Source organism: Drosophila melanogaster, chromosome 3L (assembly GCF_000001215.4).
Source record: "Drosophila melanogaster chromosome 3L".
NCBI classification, from domain to species: domain Eukaryota; kingdom Metazoa; phylum Arthropoda; class Insecta; order Diptera; family Drosophilidae; genus Drosophila; species Drosophila melanogaster.
This window is the reverse complement of record NT_037436.4, coordinates 20836057-20851329: the sequence shown is the minus strand read 5'-3', so window position 1 is coordinate 20851329 and position 15273 is coordinate 20836057. Positions and strand designations below refer to the sequence as shown.

The window sequence follows — 15273 nt, the reverse complement described above, 5'->3', positions numbered from 1 at the left end:
TAGTCGTATATGTACATAGTTAGTGAGCACTTGACCTCTGGCACCCTACCACCCACCCTCACCCGCTATTTCACTCTCTCTCTCTCTCTATTGATCCACCCCACTTATTAGCAACAATTATTTGCCATCCTTCGCTGTTCGAGAACAATTAATCAAGACAAATGTATGCACTGCCCCTTGGAAGTCCAGCAAACCAACAACAAATCAAAATGATCTGGGTAAATCGACATCTATGGAATATCTATAGACTAGATAATATATTCATTAGCACACACGCGAGGGGAGGAATCTGTCATTGGATTTATATTAATGAACACTTGGCACGCACATCATAAATCGCACACAAAGCGTTTGCGTTCTGAGGTCTGAGGACACCGAGAGCCGAGGACATCAAGGACATTAGTGGACAAACGTGCCTGGGTCCCATGTAAATAATTGCCCCGGGCATTCATCATACAGAGAAGCAGAAGAGCCAAGGATGCCACTCCTGATGGATTTCCCACTTCCGGGCTCCATTCAGGGCGCTTTAAGTTGATCCGCCGCAGCGGTCAAAGACATTCCATCCCCCTACACACCATCTGCCATCCAAAAGTGGCGGTTGGGGATGGGGGAAACCCCAGTAAAACGTTTTGACGATTTCCGTGTCGAGGAATTTTGCTTTTTGCTTTTAGTTGCCCATTTAGTCATCAGCAACTATTCAATTTAGCTTCGCAACAAAATCCCAGCAGGATAAGGAAGGGGGGGACGACCCCTGTGCTCCAGATCCCCACAGTAATTCCCCCATTAAATGCTCGTTCTGGCAGCAAGCCGTGCCAATCCCTGCCTCCTAACCCGGAGACCAAGAGGGCTAACCCCTTTACTTTTTGCTTATTCAGTTGGAAAGCAATCCGCTCGGACGTTAGCGCCATTTGCAAGGATTGCAGGATCCTCGGCCAGGCCTGCACTCTGCCTACACATTGTCCTGCTTCTGCCATTTCCACCTCGTTTTTTCAAACTTTTTGTCTCGCGCTCTTAAGCCAAAATGTCCAAAAGTGCTGGCCATTTTCGTGCGGCATGTGTGAATAATCGCCGGATGCGAAAGCCTCGCTGCCCGTTATTTCCGAAAGGAATGAGACTCTGGGCAATAGAACGAAAGTACACACATGAACAAAATTCAAATTAGAATGAATTAAAATAAATGATCGATTTGTTAAAAATGTTCTGCATTATAGAATTGCCTAAAAAAAATCAGTCAATAAAATAAACGGAGCTTGCAACGTTATTTCAAAATGCATTTCATTGCATCCACATAAAATCCCTAATGAAATGTAATCGCCCAAAAACCGACGATATTTCTCTGGCTTATATATAGACCAAAAAAGTAAGGAGCACCATAAGGGAAAATACGAGTATGTATCCCCCGTATGTCTCCACAAATTTGTACAAATGCCGCGCTTTCAATAAATTTGCGGTCACAAATTACCTGGACCACATTCACGGGTGTGCGAACTGTGGTCCTGATCCGGAATCTGGTCTGCGGTCTCGGGCATAGTTTAAATTTGCGGCCAGATGCACAAACAAGGACGACCCGGAAATAGAAACCTCAGCTAAATTAATGCAAAAAGTCGCCGGCCACAAAACTAATTTGTCATGCGTTGGCCAAAGGTAGGAAACGCCCCGTGGACGAGGACTCGGTCCGAATGCCATTATACACCCACTCAGAGTCCCCATTGGCAAGGCCAACTAAATTAAAATTCGCACAATTATGCGCCAAATACCAAAGCAAGCAGAAACCGCACAAAAATGAACGTGATTCGTTCATGTTAGATGTGAAATCGGGTATTACGCTGCTACCTACAGATTCAAAACCTTAATGAAGTAACTACTATATAGTTTACTGAAGAAAGTGCAGCTCTAAGAAATGACTACTCCATAAAACAAATCCTTTCCGCAGACCATCTTCAGTAAATCTAAGCTCAGTTCAATTTAATTGTATTTTTAAATGTTAAAATGTTGATTCATGTTGTTTTAAATGTTGATTTCAAGTAACTTTTTAACAACAATCTGTCAATTTTAGTAAAAGGTTAAAAAGAGCTCTCTGAACTTGAACCTCCGAACTTAACCGCATAAACATGTTACTTTCATTTAAAGCAAACTTTAAATGGTCTCAAAATGCTTGACATTTAGTGCGCATCAAGTGTCGGACACATCAAAGCCATTGTGCTCAACTACTTAGGCCAGCTCCAAGTCCTTCTTACATTTCCCGGAATTTTCCCAGACTAACATACCGCACCATTACTTGCCATCGTTCCTGGCAGGCGGAATGTAACCAAAAATCACGTATACGTACAGTAGCCATTAAGTAATACAAGAGATGCTGCACTTTGGGTCCACTTCTTTACAGCAATTACCGTCCCTTTGCACTCAGTTCGACCCGACCCCACCCCACCATATCGCCCGCTTTTTAGCCACACTCGGCCTTTAACTTCAATCACTACACTTAGAAAAACAAATATCACCCTTATGCGTCACACTGATCACCTTTGCAATATTAAAACAGCTCCTTTTCAGATGATATCTACCATTAAACTATATAAACTTAAATAGGATCTGCCGTTGTTAAACAAACAATTTCCCGTTTAATATAATTTAGATAGTGTTCTTCACTGTGTAGTTAGTTAGTGCCACCCACATGGTGAAAACAACAAGCACCACCCACATTTGTCGCCGACTCACTCATTTCGCTCTCTCCTCACCCACTCTGTTCTCCTTCTTTTTCGCCCTGCTCTCTTTCTCGTTCTCCTCTTGTCTCTCGTTGTCCTTTCGCTACCCGCAGGACTACGTGACCGTGTACGACGGCTACACCACACGTGACCCCATCATATTGAAGTTCTGCGGCGGTGGTCAGGCGGTGCCGGCGGCCGTTTCCAGCGGTCCGGAGCTTTTGGTCGAGTTCAGCACGTCGCCGTTTGGCACCTTCACCGGCACCTCGTCGCAGGTACTGCCGCTCTACGGATTCCAGCTAGAGGTGAGTGGGTCACCGGTCGCCAAATGGCAAGGCACTCTTCTGGGGAAAATGCTTGACTTTGTTTTTCCCCTTCGCAGGTCGAAGTTCAATTCGTGGACATCCAGAGTCCCACGTACTCGAAAAACAAGAAACCCTGCGAGTTTTGGATTCGCGGTGCAGGTCGTGGCATCCTCGAGAGTCCCAAGCACTCGCTGGCTCCCAATTCCACGTGCCTGTATCACCTCCAAGGGCTGGGCGTCTTCAAGACCTTTGACCACCTGAGTTTGTCGCGCAGGACGAGCAGTCAGTCGGGGATGCATCAACCGCTCTCCCGGTTCAAGGTGTGGATTTCTGTTCTGAAGTTCAACTTGGATCCGGAGTTTGGCCAGATAGATGAGACATCCGTGGGCGCAATTGGAGTGCTGCAAACGCAGGAGGATTGCAGTGGAATGCTGCGCATCTGGGATGGAACACTAAGGGATGCACCCGTTTGCAAGGACTTGAACTGGTAGGTGATTCATCTTATACACAAAGGAAGACACACTAATTTCAAATTTTTATAGTGCCACCGAGACGAGTAGTTATAACACCTTGGGTCACTACACCCATAACTCCACTAGTGTGATTGCCAGATTTTGTCGGGGCACAATACCACGCACCTGTGATAGATCTAACATAAACGAGACCTACGCAAGACCATGCACCATCTCGGAGAGCTATGTGTCCACCAGCGATGCCATTACGCTCGAGCTACGCAACACGGAATCCACAGTATTAAGGTGGGGTTTCTTTTGAAGTACTTGTCCAAATCCCTGGTAACCGTTTTTTTTAGACCACTGGATTTCAAGCTGAAGTACGAGTTCATTGATTTGCACCAGGATGGTTTGCCTTGGGGTGGTGGGGAACACGATTGCAATCGGAAGTTCCTTAGCAGCATGATGGATCGCAAGGATCCTGCCATCTTCCGCAGTGTCCGCAACATATTCCTATTTGGAAGAGGAGGAACTAGAAACCTTAAATGCATCTATAAATTCGAGGCACAGCGAGGCGAAAGGGTCAGAATCAAGATGAGAAAAGTAACGACCACCAACAGACCGTGCTATTCACGTGTGGATGAGGATATCAATCGCTCCTTTTGCTATGGCGATACCAATGTCAGAATTGAGGTAGGTATAACCACCTTTAAGCTTTCCAATTTTACTTAATATTACGTTTTACTTTAGATCTTTGAGCGACCCTACCATGATTCCATTTTACTTCATCGAGGCTGCATGTGCAACTCCTCTAACCAATCCCACCTACCGGTGGAATACACGTCTACAAGTCGCGATGTGGAGGTGCACTTCATCGCCCAAAACATGACCACCTTGGACGATCCAGATACGGTTAACTTCGAGGGTATGTTTGAGTTCGTCAAGGCTCCAACAAGCTGCAAGGATGGACGCAGGAAATTCGGACCAAGTGGCACTATAGACATGACCTTCGGAGACGTATGTAGATCCGTAAGCTTTAGGAGGCACAAATGAGATTTAAAATTTTTGTAATCAGGTGGAGTGCCGCTCAAGACCCTGGCTCATTGAGCCTTCTAATGGCAACAAGTTTTTGTACGTCCGCCTGAAGGCCATTTTCTTGAGTAAACACAATCCCACGCAGACACTGAACGCGACCTATGTGCAGACAGATACTTGGAGATGTGAGACCAAGTCCAGAGCTGTACTAACCACGTCGGAGGGTAGGCTATAGGATGTTCCATTATTGTGCCAGCTCTACAATCTGTACTTCATTTAGGCCTAACCATTGTGGCTTGTCCACTGAGTCCCGACTCGAATGCCTACGAGTTTGTGGAGATCTTTAGTTCCGGATGGAACGAAAGGCCAAATTTTGCGCTTGTCAATCGATCCCGAGCCATCAGCGTCGAGTTCCTGCGTCCTGGCAACGGGGAGTACTCCTTCAACTGGATGGAACTGATTCCCAGGCCCACACTGAGCATGGCGGGTAAGCATAATAGATGATCTTGATTCAAATGGTCTTCTTATGGATCCAATCTCGCAGAGGACTGCCAGTTTAAGTGTGCCGAATTGGGTGCCTGTGTAAATGCCAGTGTTTGGTGTGATGGTGTAGTCCACTGTCCTTCCGGGGACGATGAGACCTTCCTGCAGTGTTCAGCCTTGATGAAACTGCCCGCCGAGATCCTGGCCACGCTCTGCCTCATCTTTGTGCTCTCGTGTTGTGCTTTCGCTGCCTTTGCCTACAAGTATGTCATCTATTACAGTACATGTCCACTAATTCTATAATTTATTACATTACCACACTCGAAATAGGAAAATCAAACGCAAGCTGCGCGGCTCCTCGGTGCTGCAGACGCGACTCAAATCGCTGAGCTCGATGGACACGGCCGTTCTGGATGAAAAGGAGGTGATTTGCTGACAAAGCGACAATTCTGTACGTTACGTGGAGATCGATCGTGTGACCACGGTCTGATGCTCGACGGCCAGTAACGTGCAGAATTGTGCCCCGGAACAGACACCAGTATCGCCACCACAAGTCAACCAAGAAACAGAAACCACAATTTCAACTGACGCGAATGCGAAACGCAACAATGAAACGATGAGAAGAAAAAATGCAACCCTTTTTCGAAATCAAAGCCGAACAACCAGAATCAAAATCGCTCACCTGTTTTTTAAACTGCATTTATATGAGAGCGTATCCGCTACAGATCGCAGGATTTTGTTGGTTCTATTTGTATTAATCTCTATTTTATAGATCAAAAGACTCAGATGACAAAGTGTTCCCCTGGTTTTTAGTGTCGCGCAATTTTATAAGCAATTTTCTAGGCCTAGGGTTTTTCGTATGTATTTTCGATATGATTTCCCAAACTCGACCCACAAAAACCAACACACTGTACATACTAACGATTGCTTAGCACAGGACGACGAGGACCAGAAATCGGACAGATCTGACCAGTTATAACTTCCACTACGTTCGTGTCCTTGGTTCTTACAGAGTACTCATAAACCTATGTAGATACAACTGTTTCCTAATAGCCTTTAAGTGTATCGTACTATGCTAATCGAAACCGACAGACAAGTGATGATCATCATCACGAGTTTAGATGGGAAAGAGTTAGTTTTTTTGGAGAACGTTTAAGAAACTCACACAGCATTTATTATGCGGCGCACAAAACAAACAAGTAATAAAATCAAAAACAAAACAAAAATAGTAAAAATCCAAAGGAGTAAGCTGACGGAAGGGAGATGATTAATCGACCATTCCCAGAGTAGATCGTAAGTGGAACATGTTTTACATTTTAAGATTGATGGATGCATCGTAAACGTAATTTAGTCGCCAGAGGGACGCAGTGGTTAGTCGAATATGTCAATATACATACAAGCTAGATGAATTCGTTAGTTGTTTAATAGACGTTGTAGTGATCATGGATAATATCAGCATAATCAAAGCTAAATCAAGGCAACAATTTATAGGTATCTCGTCGTATTCAAAGTACTCAAAAAACCCAGTCGAATCGAAGTCATTCAGAACTCACGCCCATTGTTGTTAATGTTGTTGTCTCCAAAGTGCACAGTTCGCTTCATGCCACACCATCTAGCGCCTGCTCCCTCACCACTAAACCAAACCAAACCAAATCAGATCAAAATCAAATCAAATCAAAATCAAAACCACACCAAACTTTGCATGGTTATCCTCGTATGTTGGCTCTGGGCTCAATGGCAGCTGACTTAATCGAATCATTTTCTATTTTGTATTCTCTCTTTGAACATCCCTTTTGTGTCGAAGAAAAAACCCGTCGTTGAAACCAAGATCTAAGGCTCGGGGATCGAAAGCAAAGCAAAAAGCACGGCCTGGCCAAAAAGGAGGGAGCAGGGATCAGGGACTCGGAAAATACAACACAACAGAGTGTGAATCAGTCGAAATTATATTTTTGTTTAAACTCTTCTTCCTTTTCAAGAACTGTAAATAAAACAAATAGAAGCTGTATGATATTAACAATTTTATATTGAGTGTTTTATTTTCCATTTTGCTGTACTACTCAGTTGCACTCTCAAATAGTGAATATGTTTTGATATTCGATTCAAACTCAGACAATAAACGTTTAAATCTATTTTGTAACTCGGTAGTAACTTATTTTCATTACTATAGCAAACAAGTGGACAGGAGTTGCATAACTTTTGGATTCTCCAGATCACTTGGTCTGCGAAGTCCTGTAGCTGATTAAATGCGAACGAAAAGAAATATATATTAAACCAAAGTAAAGCTCAACTACTGAACTAATTAAATCAAATTAAATATTAGCAACTTACACAAGTTATTAGTGAACTGCCCAAATGAAAACATTTCTGTCGTAAACTAGATTTAACGGCGCTGATCTTGAAACCGAACTGAAACCGGATGATTATCGCTGGCAGAGTAGATTTTTAAATTTTAAATTAGTTTAAAGTAAAGCGTAACTGATAATTAAACGGAACACGGTAAACCAGCATGACTAAATAATTCGAATGTTGAACAAAAAAATCATATCAGATTCTAAAATGATATTAAATTTAAATGGAAAACTGAACAACTTAATAAACAAGCATTTAAATCCCCAAAACAAACTGCATGAGAACATTATTTTATACAAAACTCTTTACAGCGCATTGGACACGCCATATTCAACAAATTGAATTGTACATAAATACATAGGACATAAAAACAAAGTAATCAATAAAAAATGGGAAGTGAATCAACTCAACGCTTACCCCTAATCTATCAACTTAAAATGTTATAATTTTAGTCCTTTAAGTACGTGGGAAATTGAGTATCTTCAGATGGAGGAGCTGGTATGGTTACACCACCCGTATCCAGAGCTGGTTCATGGGGCAATGAATCCACGCTCTCCAACGGCATAAAACAGTCAGCTGAAATCTGCAAAATAAACTGTAGCTTATACAAATGATAAAAGATGATGAGAAGATCAGGGGACATACCTCCCCGTTCTTGTCGCCCACTTTTCGAGGATACTTGAAGCCAGCGGCACGTGCATCCATAGAATCCTCACAATTTGTGATCAAGCCCTGTCGATGATCCTGTTTGTGGGCTCGTAGTCGTTCTACATTAATTGAGGTGAAGCTGCAGATATCACAGCACAAGTCCCTATAGGCTTCGGCATGATTGAGCCGCATGTGGCGCTTAAGAGCATTGGCTTGGATGCAGAAGTAGTCGCACTGACTACATTTCAGGCTGCTCCTTGTGTCCTGGCTATCATGACGCTGCCGATGCTTGTGCAGGACACTGGGATCGCGAGTGGAGAACTTGCATTCGCCACATTGCAGCGGCTTCTCGCCCGTGTGCTGACGCATGTGAATCTGGAAAGAGTATTAGGTAGCAAGAAGATCGTAAAGTGCTATCTGAACTCACTATTAAGCTAGCCTTGCGAGCCGTCTTTTTGCCACACACATTGCAGATAAATGGCTTGATTTTGTTGTGAACAGTCTTCACGTGTTTAGAGAGCGTTTTACCGTTGACAAACTTGCGATTGCAAATCTCGCAAGTCTTCTCGGCATAGTATTTGTTTTTCTTTGACGATGGTGGCAGAGCAGCAGGTTGCGCGGCCATCTCTGCGGACTGTTCCTTGAGCTTTCTTCTCCGCTGAACGGCAGCCAGTGACCGGAGCACCCTGGGTCGCCACTTTTTGTGAACCTGCATGTGGCGCCACACGAGAGCGGATATGGGCGACTTGTAGTTGCATTCGAAAACGGGACACACTAGTAGGTCCACATCCACCTGGTGGGCTTTCCACAGGTGAGCCGAGCACCGCCGCCAGTTGGGCAGTTCCATGCCACATTCGCAGCAGGAAAAACTGCCACCCTTATGGCAACTACAGTGGAGCTCCATTTTGGTAGCATCTTGGAACTTGAAGGGGCATTCCTTTCCAAAGGAGCACCTTTAACAAACGAGTTTGTCAGAAGCTTATGGTAATAATATGGACATACATACGGCTCTAACATGTTGGCCCTTAGCACCAGCCGAAAGTCCTTGAAAGGCATGGGCTGCAGTTCACTTGCCGGGGGTTCCGAGTTCTCCGATCGCTCCACAACGGTTTGCTTATCCTGGCTGTTGCTGCCGGCTGCAGTTTGTTCCTTAGTTGAAGTCTTCGCAGTTTTGTTTTTGACACTGGGCGTTGAGATGGGCTCATAGCCGTGAAAGTAGACGAGATGTCCTCGAAGATCCTCCTGGAGATCATATTGACGAAGGCAGAGACTGCACACATATACGATTCGCGCAGAATTTTCCATTTTATATTAGTTACATTTCGTATTGGGATATTAACAGCAATTCAATAACAGCAACAAAGTGTTATCGAAAATAGTGAGCACTATCGCGGCTGCACTATCGAAATTTGAAATAGTTGTTTTAGAATAATTTTCTTAAAATTTCATAAACTAAATTATAAACATGGCATAACGCTGATTCTAATCGAAATTTGAACTAGTTGTTTTAGAATAATTTTCTTAAAATTTCATAAATTAAATTATAAACATGGCATAACGCTGATTCTAATGGTAAGTGCGCGAATTAAATTTATATAGTATAGAGTACAAAGAAGAGCATCAAGTGTCTTAATCCTTTAATTTTTGTGTGCCTGTTCTAAATTTTTCCAGCTGAGTGATAGTGTTATAAGTTATAGATGGCGCGTTATTACAGAGCCAGTGTAGAACAACGCTGTCTTTAGGCCACTAATCGATAAGAAATCGACAGCACCGAATATTCATCGTTTTATTCCCAGCTCTAATCCGTCGGCAGTCATTTGTTATTTCGCGAAATTATTTTTCGCAGTTTTGCAAGTTAATAGGCCAAAAAGTAGTCTCGGAGTTACCTAAAATGGGCAGCGCGCTGGAAAACTATGTGAATCAAGTGCGCACACTGAGTGCGTCCGGTAAGTTGGCCGACCGGCGAAGAACGATCCTCAAGAAACCGGGCTCGTTGCCGCCTTTGTTTTGATATTAAAGCGATTCGCAACTAACTTTGCTGGCTGGCTTTTCATCACAGGAAGCTATCGGGAGCTGGCCGAGGAGCTGCCGGAGTCGCTGTCGCTGCTAGCCCGCAACTGGAGCATTCTGGACAACGTGCTGGAGACGCTAGACATGCAGCAGCACTCGCTGGGCGTGCTCTATGTGCTCCTGGCCAAACTGCACAGTGCGTCCACCGCGAATCCGGAGCCGGTACAACTTATCCAGCTGATGCGGGACTTTGTGCAGCGCAACAATAACGAGCAGCTGCGCTATGCGGTGTGCGCCTGTGAGACATGAATCTTCTGTTCCAAAAGTACCCTAAAAGTAATCACATATCCCATTCAGTTTACGAAACATGCCATCTGTTTACCGAGTTTGTGGTGCAAAAGAACCTCAGCATCCTGGGCATACGCATCATTTCGCGCGCCATCGACCAGATTCGACAGTTGGAAACCCAGTTAACTCCCATACACGCCGATCTCTGCCTGCTCAGCCTGAAGGCGAAAAACTTCAGTGTGGTGCTGCCGTATCTGGACGCGGACATCACGGACATCTCCACCGTGGCAGCCGAGTGCAAGACGCAACAGCAGCAGCAGTCCCAGCACGCGGTATTCACGGTTGAAAATGAACTTCTGGGCTACTAGAACTCATAGATTAATTTTTTAGGATGCCAACAACGATGCCAAGTACTTCTTGCTGTACTTCTACTACGGCGGCATGATCTACACGGCGGTGAAGAACTACGAGCGTGCGTTGTACTTCTTCGAAGTCTGCATCACCACTCCGGCAATGGCCATGTCGCACATCATGCTGGAGGCCTACAAAAAATTTCTCATGGTTTCACTCATCGTCGAAGGCAAGGTAAGCTGGACAACAATTTAGTTCCGTTTATATATCAGTCTCTCAATCGGAAAATCTTGTGTCGGTTGCAGATAGCGTATATACCAAAAAACACACAGGTCATTGGTCGTTTTATGAAGCCGATGGCCAATCACTACCACGACCTGGTCAATGTGTACGCGAATTCGTCTAGCGAAGAGCTGCGCATTATCATACTCAAGTACAGTGAAGCATTTACGCGTGATAACAATATGGGACTGGCCAAGCAGGCAAGTATTTAAGGGTCATTCCTGGTTCTTTTCTAATCTGTGGCTTCCGTATGTAAAAAGTAAGACGGTATTCGAAAAAAAAATTAAAAACACCCAATTCTTTTCAAGGTTGAACAGTGCTACAAATTGAACTTTTAATTACTCACCGTTTCAAATAAAAAAAAAATAATTAAATTTATGCGGAAGTATAAACATAATATAAACATAAAATTATTTCCGGTGGAAATTAAATTTAGATTTTTCTGTATTCTAAACAACACAGTTTTTTAATAAGATAACTGGCAGAACCATCTAACTATGAAACTTTAATATTGGGTATCCCCTTAGGTGGCTACCTCCTTGTACAAGCGAAACATCCAGCGGCTCACTAAAACCTTCTTGACCCTTTCCCTGAGCGATGTGGCCAGTCGTGTCCAACTTGCCAGCGCAGTCGAAGCAGAGCGTTACATTCTCAACATGGTAAGAAGTTGTCTTCTTTTTTCGTTTTTTATTTATACCGAGATAATACCTAATTGCAGATAAAATCGGGTGAAATATATGCCAGCATCAATCAAAAGGACGGTATGGTGTTGTTCAAAGACGACCCAGAGAAATACAACTCACCGGAGATGTTCCTCAACGTGCAAAATAATATAACACACGTTCTGGATCAAGTTAGGCAGATCAACAAAATGGAGGAGGAGATCATTTTAAATCCAATGGTAGGTTCTATTGTGAGGTTATTGGTTATATGTTATTTGTTTAAATTCCATTTGGCAGTATGTGAAAAAGGCTCTTGGCAGCCAGGATGATGACCTAACGTCGCAGCACCCAAAGACTTTCTCGGGGTGAGATTTGGAATAAAAACGAACCGAGAATTGTTAGTAATGTTTCCTTTGTTACAGTGATCCCACAGATTGATGATACCACTGCCACAGAACCACCAGCAGCCTGCTGCTATCATTTCTACGCTCATCCAATCCCCAACACCGTTTACCAGAACTTGTCGAAGCCGCGAGGCCCTGGGCCCGAAAGCTGACGTCTCTTGCAGTCCGTACTCATTCAGCTACCACAACAACAAACTGCGCTCTTATTGCAAATTTAAAGATGAACATGCTATTTTAAATAAACTATGTATAAATCTATGACTAAGTCAGGGATCCTTATCACGCATTTGATTGACTCACAAATTATACGTCTCGATACTGCAACGATAAGGCTGTTGTGCCTTTTCTACGCATCGTTCGATCAGGCGACGTTTTACTGTCTGGACGGATCGGTTAAGTGCTTTGTACTTGCCCCCAATCTACCTTAATTGCAGTTCAGTTATCGTTCACGTTATTTTATTTACAATATCAATGTACATGTAACCTAACCTTAGGGCAAAAACAAACAATTAAGTGACTAGAGGACCAGCGCGTTTAATGTAGTTAATTTCTACTCGTAAGCCTAGTTTCGTGTATTTATTTACGTCTAGTCTAGTTGCATAGCTTAACATATCAACAGGCGTCTAGGTTGTGTGGTTCGTGCGTGTGGGTGGTCAGCAGCTGTCGTTCGTCGTACATCGCTCCAATCGCCCGAATTAAAACCGGAGCTCTGACATCGGAGACTGAGACTTGAGATTCTCGCGCCTCTCATAGCCAGCTGCGCTGCACCCATCCTAACCGGTCTTCATGGCGTCTAGCTCCATGATGGAGGTCTTCAGCTGCTGTGCCGGAGAAACCAGCCCCGTTGATACCTCGCCGTTGAGACTGCGATACAGCTTGTGGACCACATTGACCAGTATGAAGCACACAATGAGCACCAGCAGCGACATAAAGACGTAGGCCAAGACCAGCGGTGCGTCCGAAATGGGGTCCAGCATGGCGATATGTTTGAATACAGAAATATATATATACCGAGAATATGTCTTGAAAATTTGTTGTGACTTTGTACACTCGCTTTCCGTAAGGAAATGTTAAAGAGTGTAGTCCAGACAGCTCAGGTTCAGGTAAATAGACGGGTCGCAACGCGTATGTAAATTAGCCACTTGAGCATACACATATATAGCATGTATATGATATTCTGGAATTGTGACCGCGTCGGCGTTTCGTGTGTACGTCGCTTGACACCTGCCCGAGAACTGAAACGAGCCGAGAGCGTTAAATGGATGGAACTTTGCTTGGCATTACGTATACGCTTCGTTGCCAGACTGTTGCCGCTGTAGATCTTGCTGTATGTTGTGCGTCCAGTTTTAAGTTTTTGGCTTGGTTCTGATAAGCCCCTTGTGCAATAGAGTCTGTAACTTGGGCCAAGATTAGAAAATCGCCTCCACTTCTTGGAGTTCCCAGCGACTGAGAGCCGCCGCTCTTTACATCTGGCAACTTTTCGGACTCCAGCTTTATTTAGAACTCATGGAGGAATTCCAGTCGCATTCATATTCGCCTCGCAATCAAATCAACAACGCTGCCTTCTTAATTGGCCGCGTCAATAAAGAATGAAATGGCGTCAAACAAATGCTTGGGGTCCCTCGTCTCGTGGAGGTGGCGAGATCTGGTTGGGGGTAGTGATTTCGGCAATTAGGCATGATAGCCAGGCTATCGACTCGGCCTGAAAAGCTTTTTATCTACTGATAACGAATTTCACAGTCACAATGATAAGACCCAAAGACCCGCGAACCCCACAAGTTAAGGTTGCGTGCCATGGGAGTAGGAAAATCCAATTGTTAGAAATTAAACTTGGAGCTTATATTAAAGTATCACCTTATAGTCCTATAAATATATTTTTGAAGACTCCCCACTCAGCCTTTTTTAAATCAAACACCAAACATATTAATGTAACGTGACAAACTTCTGTATGTGGAAAATTACCTAACGAGCTGTAAACTTTTGATTTGTTCAGCGTTGAAAGAATTCAAAGTATGTTTTGTTTTCTTAAATAGGTCATTAAATGCGGAATTCAGTTTATACATAGGGAATGGAAAATCGAAATTGTTATGGAATTTATTAATGGGAAAATAGGGCTGAAAATTTAAATTTCCTAGATCGAGTAGCTGGTAAATATATTTACCCAAAAAAGGAAGCTTAATTAACACCCCCTATAAGAACACACATGTGTGCGCCTCTGTTCCGCTGGCTTTCACCTTCGTTGTCACGCGATTATCGTAAACTAGCGTGAGCTCAGTGCCCGACCCACTGAACCAGCCGTCGACCCTGGAGCCTCCAGCTCATTGATCTTTGTATACAATTTAATAAAACTAGTTATACCGCGACCAAGCAGCCCAGAACAGACGACGTATACCCCCCTATCCTTTAATCCGGTATCCGGGAGTTCCGCCTTGAGGAACCAGGTCGGCAGGCGGCGGCGTTATCCGTACACCTGGCATCCTGGTTATCTCTGGCCTCCTGGATCACGTCGTCGAGGGTCAACTGGATACGACTGTCCGGCCTCGGGTCCGGCCGCCTTTGGTTACACTTGAGCATGACTTTGAGGCGCGGGATCTTGGAGAGGTGGTCATAGAACCGCACTATATGCAAGGACCCAGAAGGCCTCGGTTCAGAGGCAGCACACACGGGCTGATCCCGGCAGTTGCACAAGAAACTGATGGCCTTCCGGCTGGAACTAACATCGAACTCGGCGCTGACCAGGTAGCAGGGCTCCAGGGAGAGCACTATACGCATCACTAGAGGAAGAGAGTCCGGGAGGAAGAGTAGGCCGAGCAACTGTCTCACTGGCACTGATCTTACCCGAAGAGGTCTCCAGGATCTGTGACCGGTTCTGAATCCAAACTGACCGTAAGCTCGGCTGATTGGAACGTGGGCTGCGGAGCGAGCTGTCCAGGTATTCCCGTATGGTCATCGCATGATTGGAGTGACGCAGTCCCAGGAGCTGTTGCCGTGAGTTGCCGGGCAAGGCGGCCAGAGGCAGGTTGTCGTAGACGGAGACATAGATCTTGTGGCTGATATAGACCACCACGAAGCACAGGATGACGATGAGCAGTCCGATAAGCAGGTAAGTGAACAGTGTCGGTATAAAGAAGATGGCGTCCAGAAACATGGGGTCGCTGATCCGGAAGTGCTAACTCACTGACAGAATACGCAAATCTACAGAGAGGGTTACGGGAATCCATGGGAGGATCTTCGAATCTCTTGGTTTTTGCAACATCTATGTAAATGTATTTATTTCGTAGTTTCTGTATTTTTTTATTGTT

At 44.4% G+C, this 15273-nt stretch overlaps 5 protein-coding genes and 2 non-coding genes across 12 annotated transcripts in view; 4 read left to right on the top strand and 3 right to left on the bottom strand.

Moving 5' to 3' along the window:
• Nucleotides 1–6998, top strand: part of CG32432 (uncharacterized protein) — a 40857-nt gene extending 33859 nt beyond the window's left edge. For both annotated transcript variants that reach the window (NM_001275202.1, NM_141009.3), the window contains 10 exons: nucleotides 2816–3007; nucleotides 3085–3494; nucleotides 3550–3765; nucleotides 3819–4152; nucleotides 4210–4476; nucleotides 4535–4718; nucleotides 4775–4981; nucleotides 5039–5240; nucleotides 5308–5401; nucleotides 6782–6998. In NM_001275202.1, the coding sequence (NP_001262131.1) occupies nucleotides 2816–3007; nucleotides 3085–3494; nucleotides 3550–3765; nucleotides 3819–4152; nucleotides 4210–4476; nucleotides 4535–4718; nucleotides 4775–4981; nucleotides 5039–5240; nucleotides 5308–5401; nucleotides 6782–6811 (2136 nt within the window). In that variant the 3' untranslated portion in view covers nucleotides 6812–6998. The remainder of the gene's footprint in view (nucleotides 1–2815; nucleotides 3008–3084; nucleotides 3495–3549; nucleotides 3766–3818; nucleotides 4153–4209; nucleotides 4477–4534; nucleotides 4719–4774; nucleotides 4982–5038; nucleotides 5241–5307; nucleotides 5402–6781) is intronic.
• Nucleotides 6990–9343, bottom strand: CG11456 (uncharacterized protein). Of its 3 annotated transcripts, NM_141008.2 has the most exons (6): nucleotides 8981–9343; nucleotides 8402–8927; nucleotides 7972–8349; nucleotides 7744–7909; nucleotides 7306–7403; nucleotides 6990–7212 (listed from the first exon to the last, which is right to left on the bottom strand). In NM_141008.2, exons 1-4 carry the CDS (start codon nucleotides 9277–9279, stop codon nucleotides 7775–7777), a joined length of 1338 nt encoding a protein of 445 aa, NP_649265.1. In that variant the 5' UTR covers nucleotides 9280–9343; the 3' UTR covers nucleotides 6990–7212; nucleotides 7306–7403; nucleotides 7744–7774. The 3 variants fall into 3 exon arrangements, with proteins under 3 accessions (NP_649265.1, NP_001163484.1, NP_001262130.1); NM_001170013.2 differs by having other exon boundaries at nucleotides 7972–8927; NM_001275201.1 differs by lacking the exons at nucleotides 6990–7212; nucleotides 7306–7403.
• A 410-nt stretch (nucleotides 9344–9753) lies between these two features.
• Nucleotides 9754–12234, top strand: CSN3 (COP9 signalosome subunit 3). Its single transcript, NM_079466.3, has 9 exons — nucleotides 9754–9920; nucleotides 10034–10282; nucleotides 10342–10604; nucleotides 10663–10857; nucleotides 10929–11105; nucleotides 11433–11564; nucleotides 11624–11806; nucleotides 11865–11932; nucleotides 11990–12234. Exons 1-9 carry the CDS (start codon nucleotides 9866–9868, stop codon nucleotides 12003–12005), a joined length of 1338 nt encoding a protein of 445 aa, NP_524190.2. The 5' UTR covers nucleotides 9754–9865; the 3' UTR covers nucleotides 12006–12234.
• A 256-nt stretch (nucleotides 12235–12490) lies between these two features.
• On the bottom strand, nucleotides 12491–13842 carry CG13255 (uncharacterized protein). 2 transcript variants are annotated; one of them, NM_001275200.1, is made up of 1 exon: nucleotides 12491–13842. In NM_001275200.1, exon 1 carries the CDS (start codon nucleotides 12946–12948, stop codon nucleotides 12745–12747), a length of 204 nt encoding a protein of 67 aa, NP_001262129.1. In that variant the 5' UTR covers nucleotides 12949–13842; the 3' UTR covers nucleotides 12491–12744. The 2 variants fall into 2 exon arrangements, with proteins under 2 accessions (NP_001262129.1, NP_652282.1); NM_144025.2 differs by having other exon boundaries at nucleotides 12491–13430.
• Nucleotides 12630–13017, top strand: asRNA:CR45943 (antisense RNA:CR45943). Its single transcript, NR_133285.1, has one exon.
• A 334-nt stretch (nucleotides 13843–14176) lies between the features above and the next one.
• CG3288 (uncharacterized protein) lies at nucleotides 14177–15148 on the bottom strand. 2 transcript variants are annotated; one of them, NM_001300204.1, is made up of 2 exons: nucleotides 14810–15148; nucleotides 14177–14745 (listed from the first exon to the last, which is right to left on the bottom strand). In NM_001300204.1, exons 1-2 carry the CDS (start codon nucleotides 15117–15119, stop codon nucleotides 14375–14377), a joined length of 681 nt encoding a protein of 226 aa, NP_001287133.1. In that variant the 5' UTR covers nucleotides 15120–15148; the 3' UTR covers nucleotides 14177–14374. The 2 variants fall into 2 exon arrangements, with proteins under 2 accessions (NP_001287133.1, NP_649264.1); NM_141007.2 differs by having other exon boundaries at nucleotides 14295–14745.
• On the top strand, nucleotides 14195–15218 carry asRNA:CR45384 (antisense RNA:CR45384). Its single transcript, NR_125025.1, has one exon.
• Nucleotides 15219–15273: the final 55 nt, after the last annotated feature.

Bases quoted from the DNA above. Each gene is read 5' to 3' on its own strand.
- CG11456 (NM_141008.2), bottom strand. From the start codon at position 9,279: ATGGAAAATTCTGCGCGAATCGTATATGTGTGCAGTCTCTGCCTTCGT. The intron at 8,928-8,980 runs GTATGTATGTCC...CGTTTGTTAAAG, and splicing joins AGGGCCAACATGTTAGAGCC to GTGCTCCTTTGGAAAGGAAT. The intron at 7,910-7,971 runs GTATGTCCCCTG...TTTATTTTGCAG, and splicing joins TGGGCGACAAGAACGGGGAG to ATTTCAGCTGACTGTTTTAT.
- CSN3 (NM_079466.3), top strand. From the start codon at position 9,866: ATGGGCAGCGCGCTGGAAAACTATGTGAATCAAGTGCGCACACTGAGT. The intron at 10,283-10,341 runs GTGAGACATGAA...TATCCCATTCAG, and splicing joins GCGCTATGCGGTGTGCGCCT to TTTACGAAACATGCCATCTG. The intron at 11,565-11,623 runs GTAAGAAGTTGT...ACCTAATTGCAG, and splicing joins AGCGTTACATTCTCAACATG to ATAAAATCGGGTGAAATATA.
- CG13255 (NM_001275200.1), bottom strand. From the start codon at position 12,948: ATGCTGGACCCCATTTCGGACGCACCGCTGGTCTTGGCCTACGTCTTT.
- CG3288 (NM_001300204.1), bottom strand. From the start codon at position 15,119: ATGTTTCTGGACGCCATCTTCTTTATACCGACACTGTTCACTTACCTG. The intron at 14,746-14,809 runs GTAAGATCAGTG...CTCTTCCTCTAG, and splicing joins GATCCTGGAGACCTCTTCGG to TGATGCGTATAGTGCTCTCC.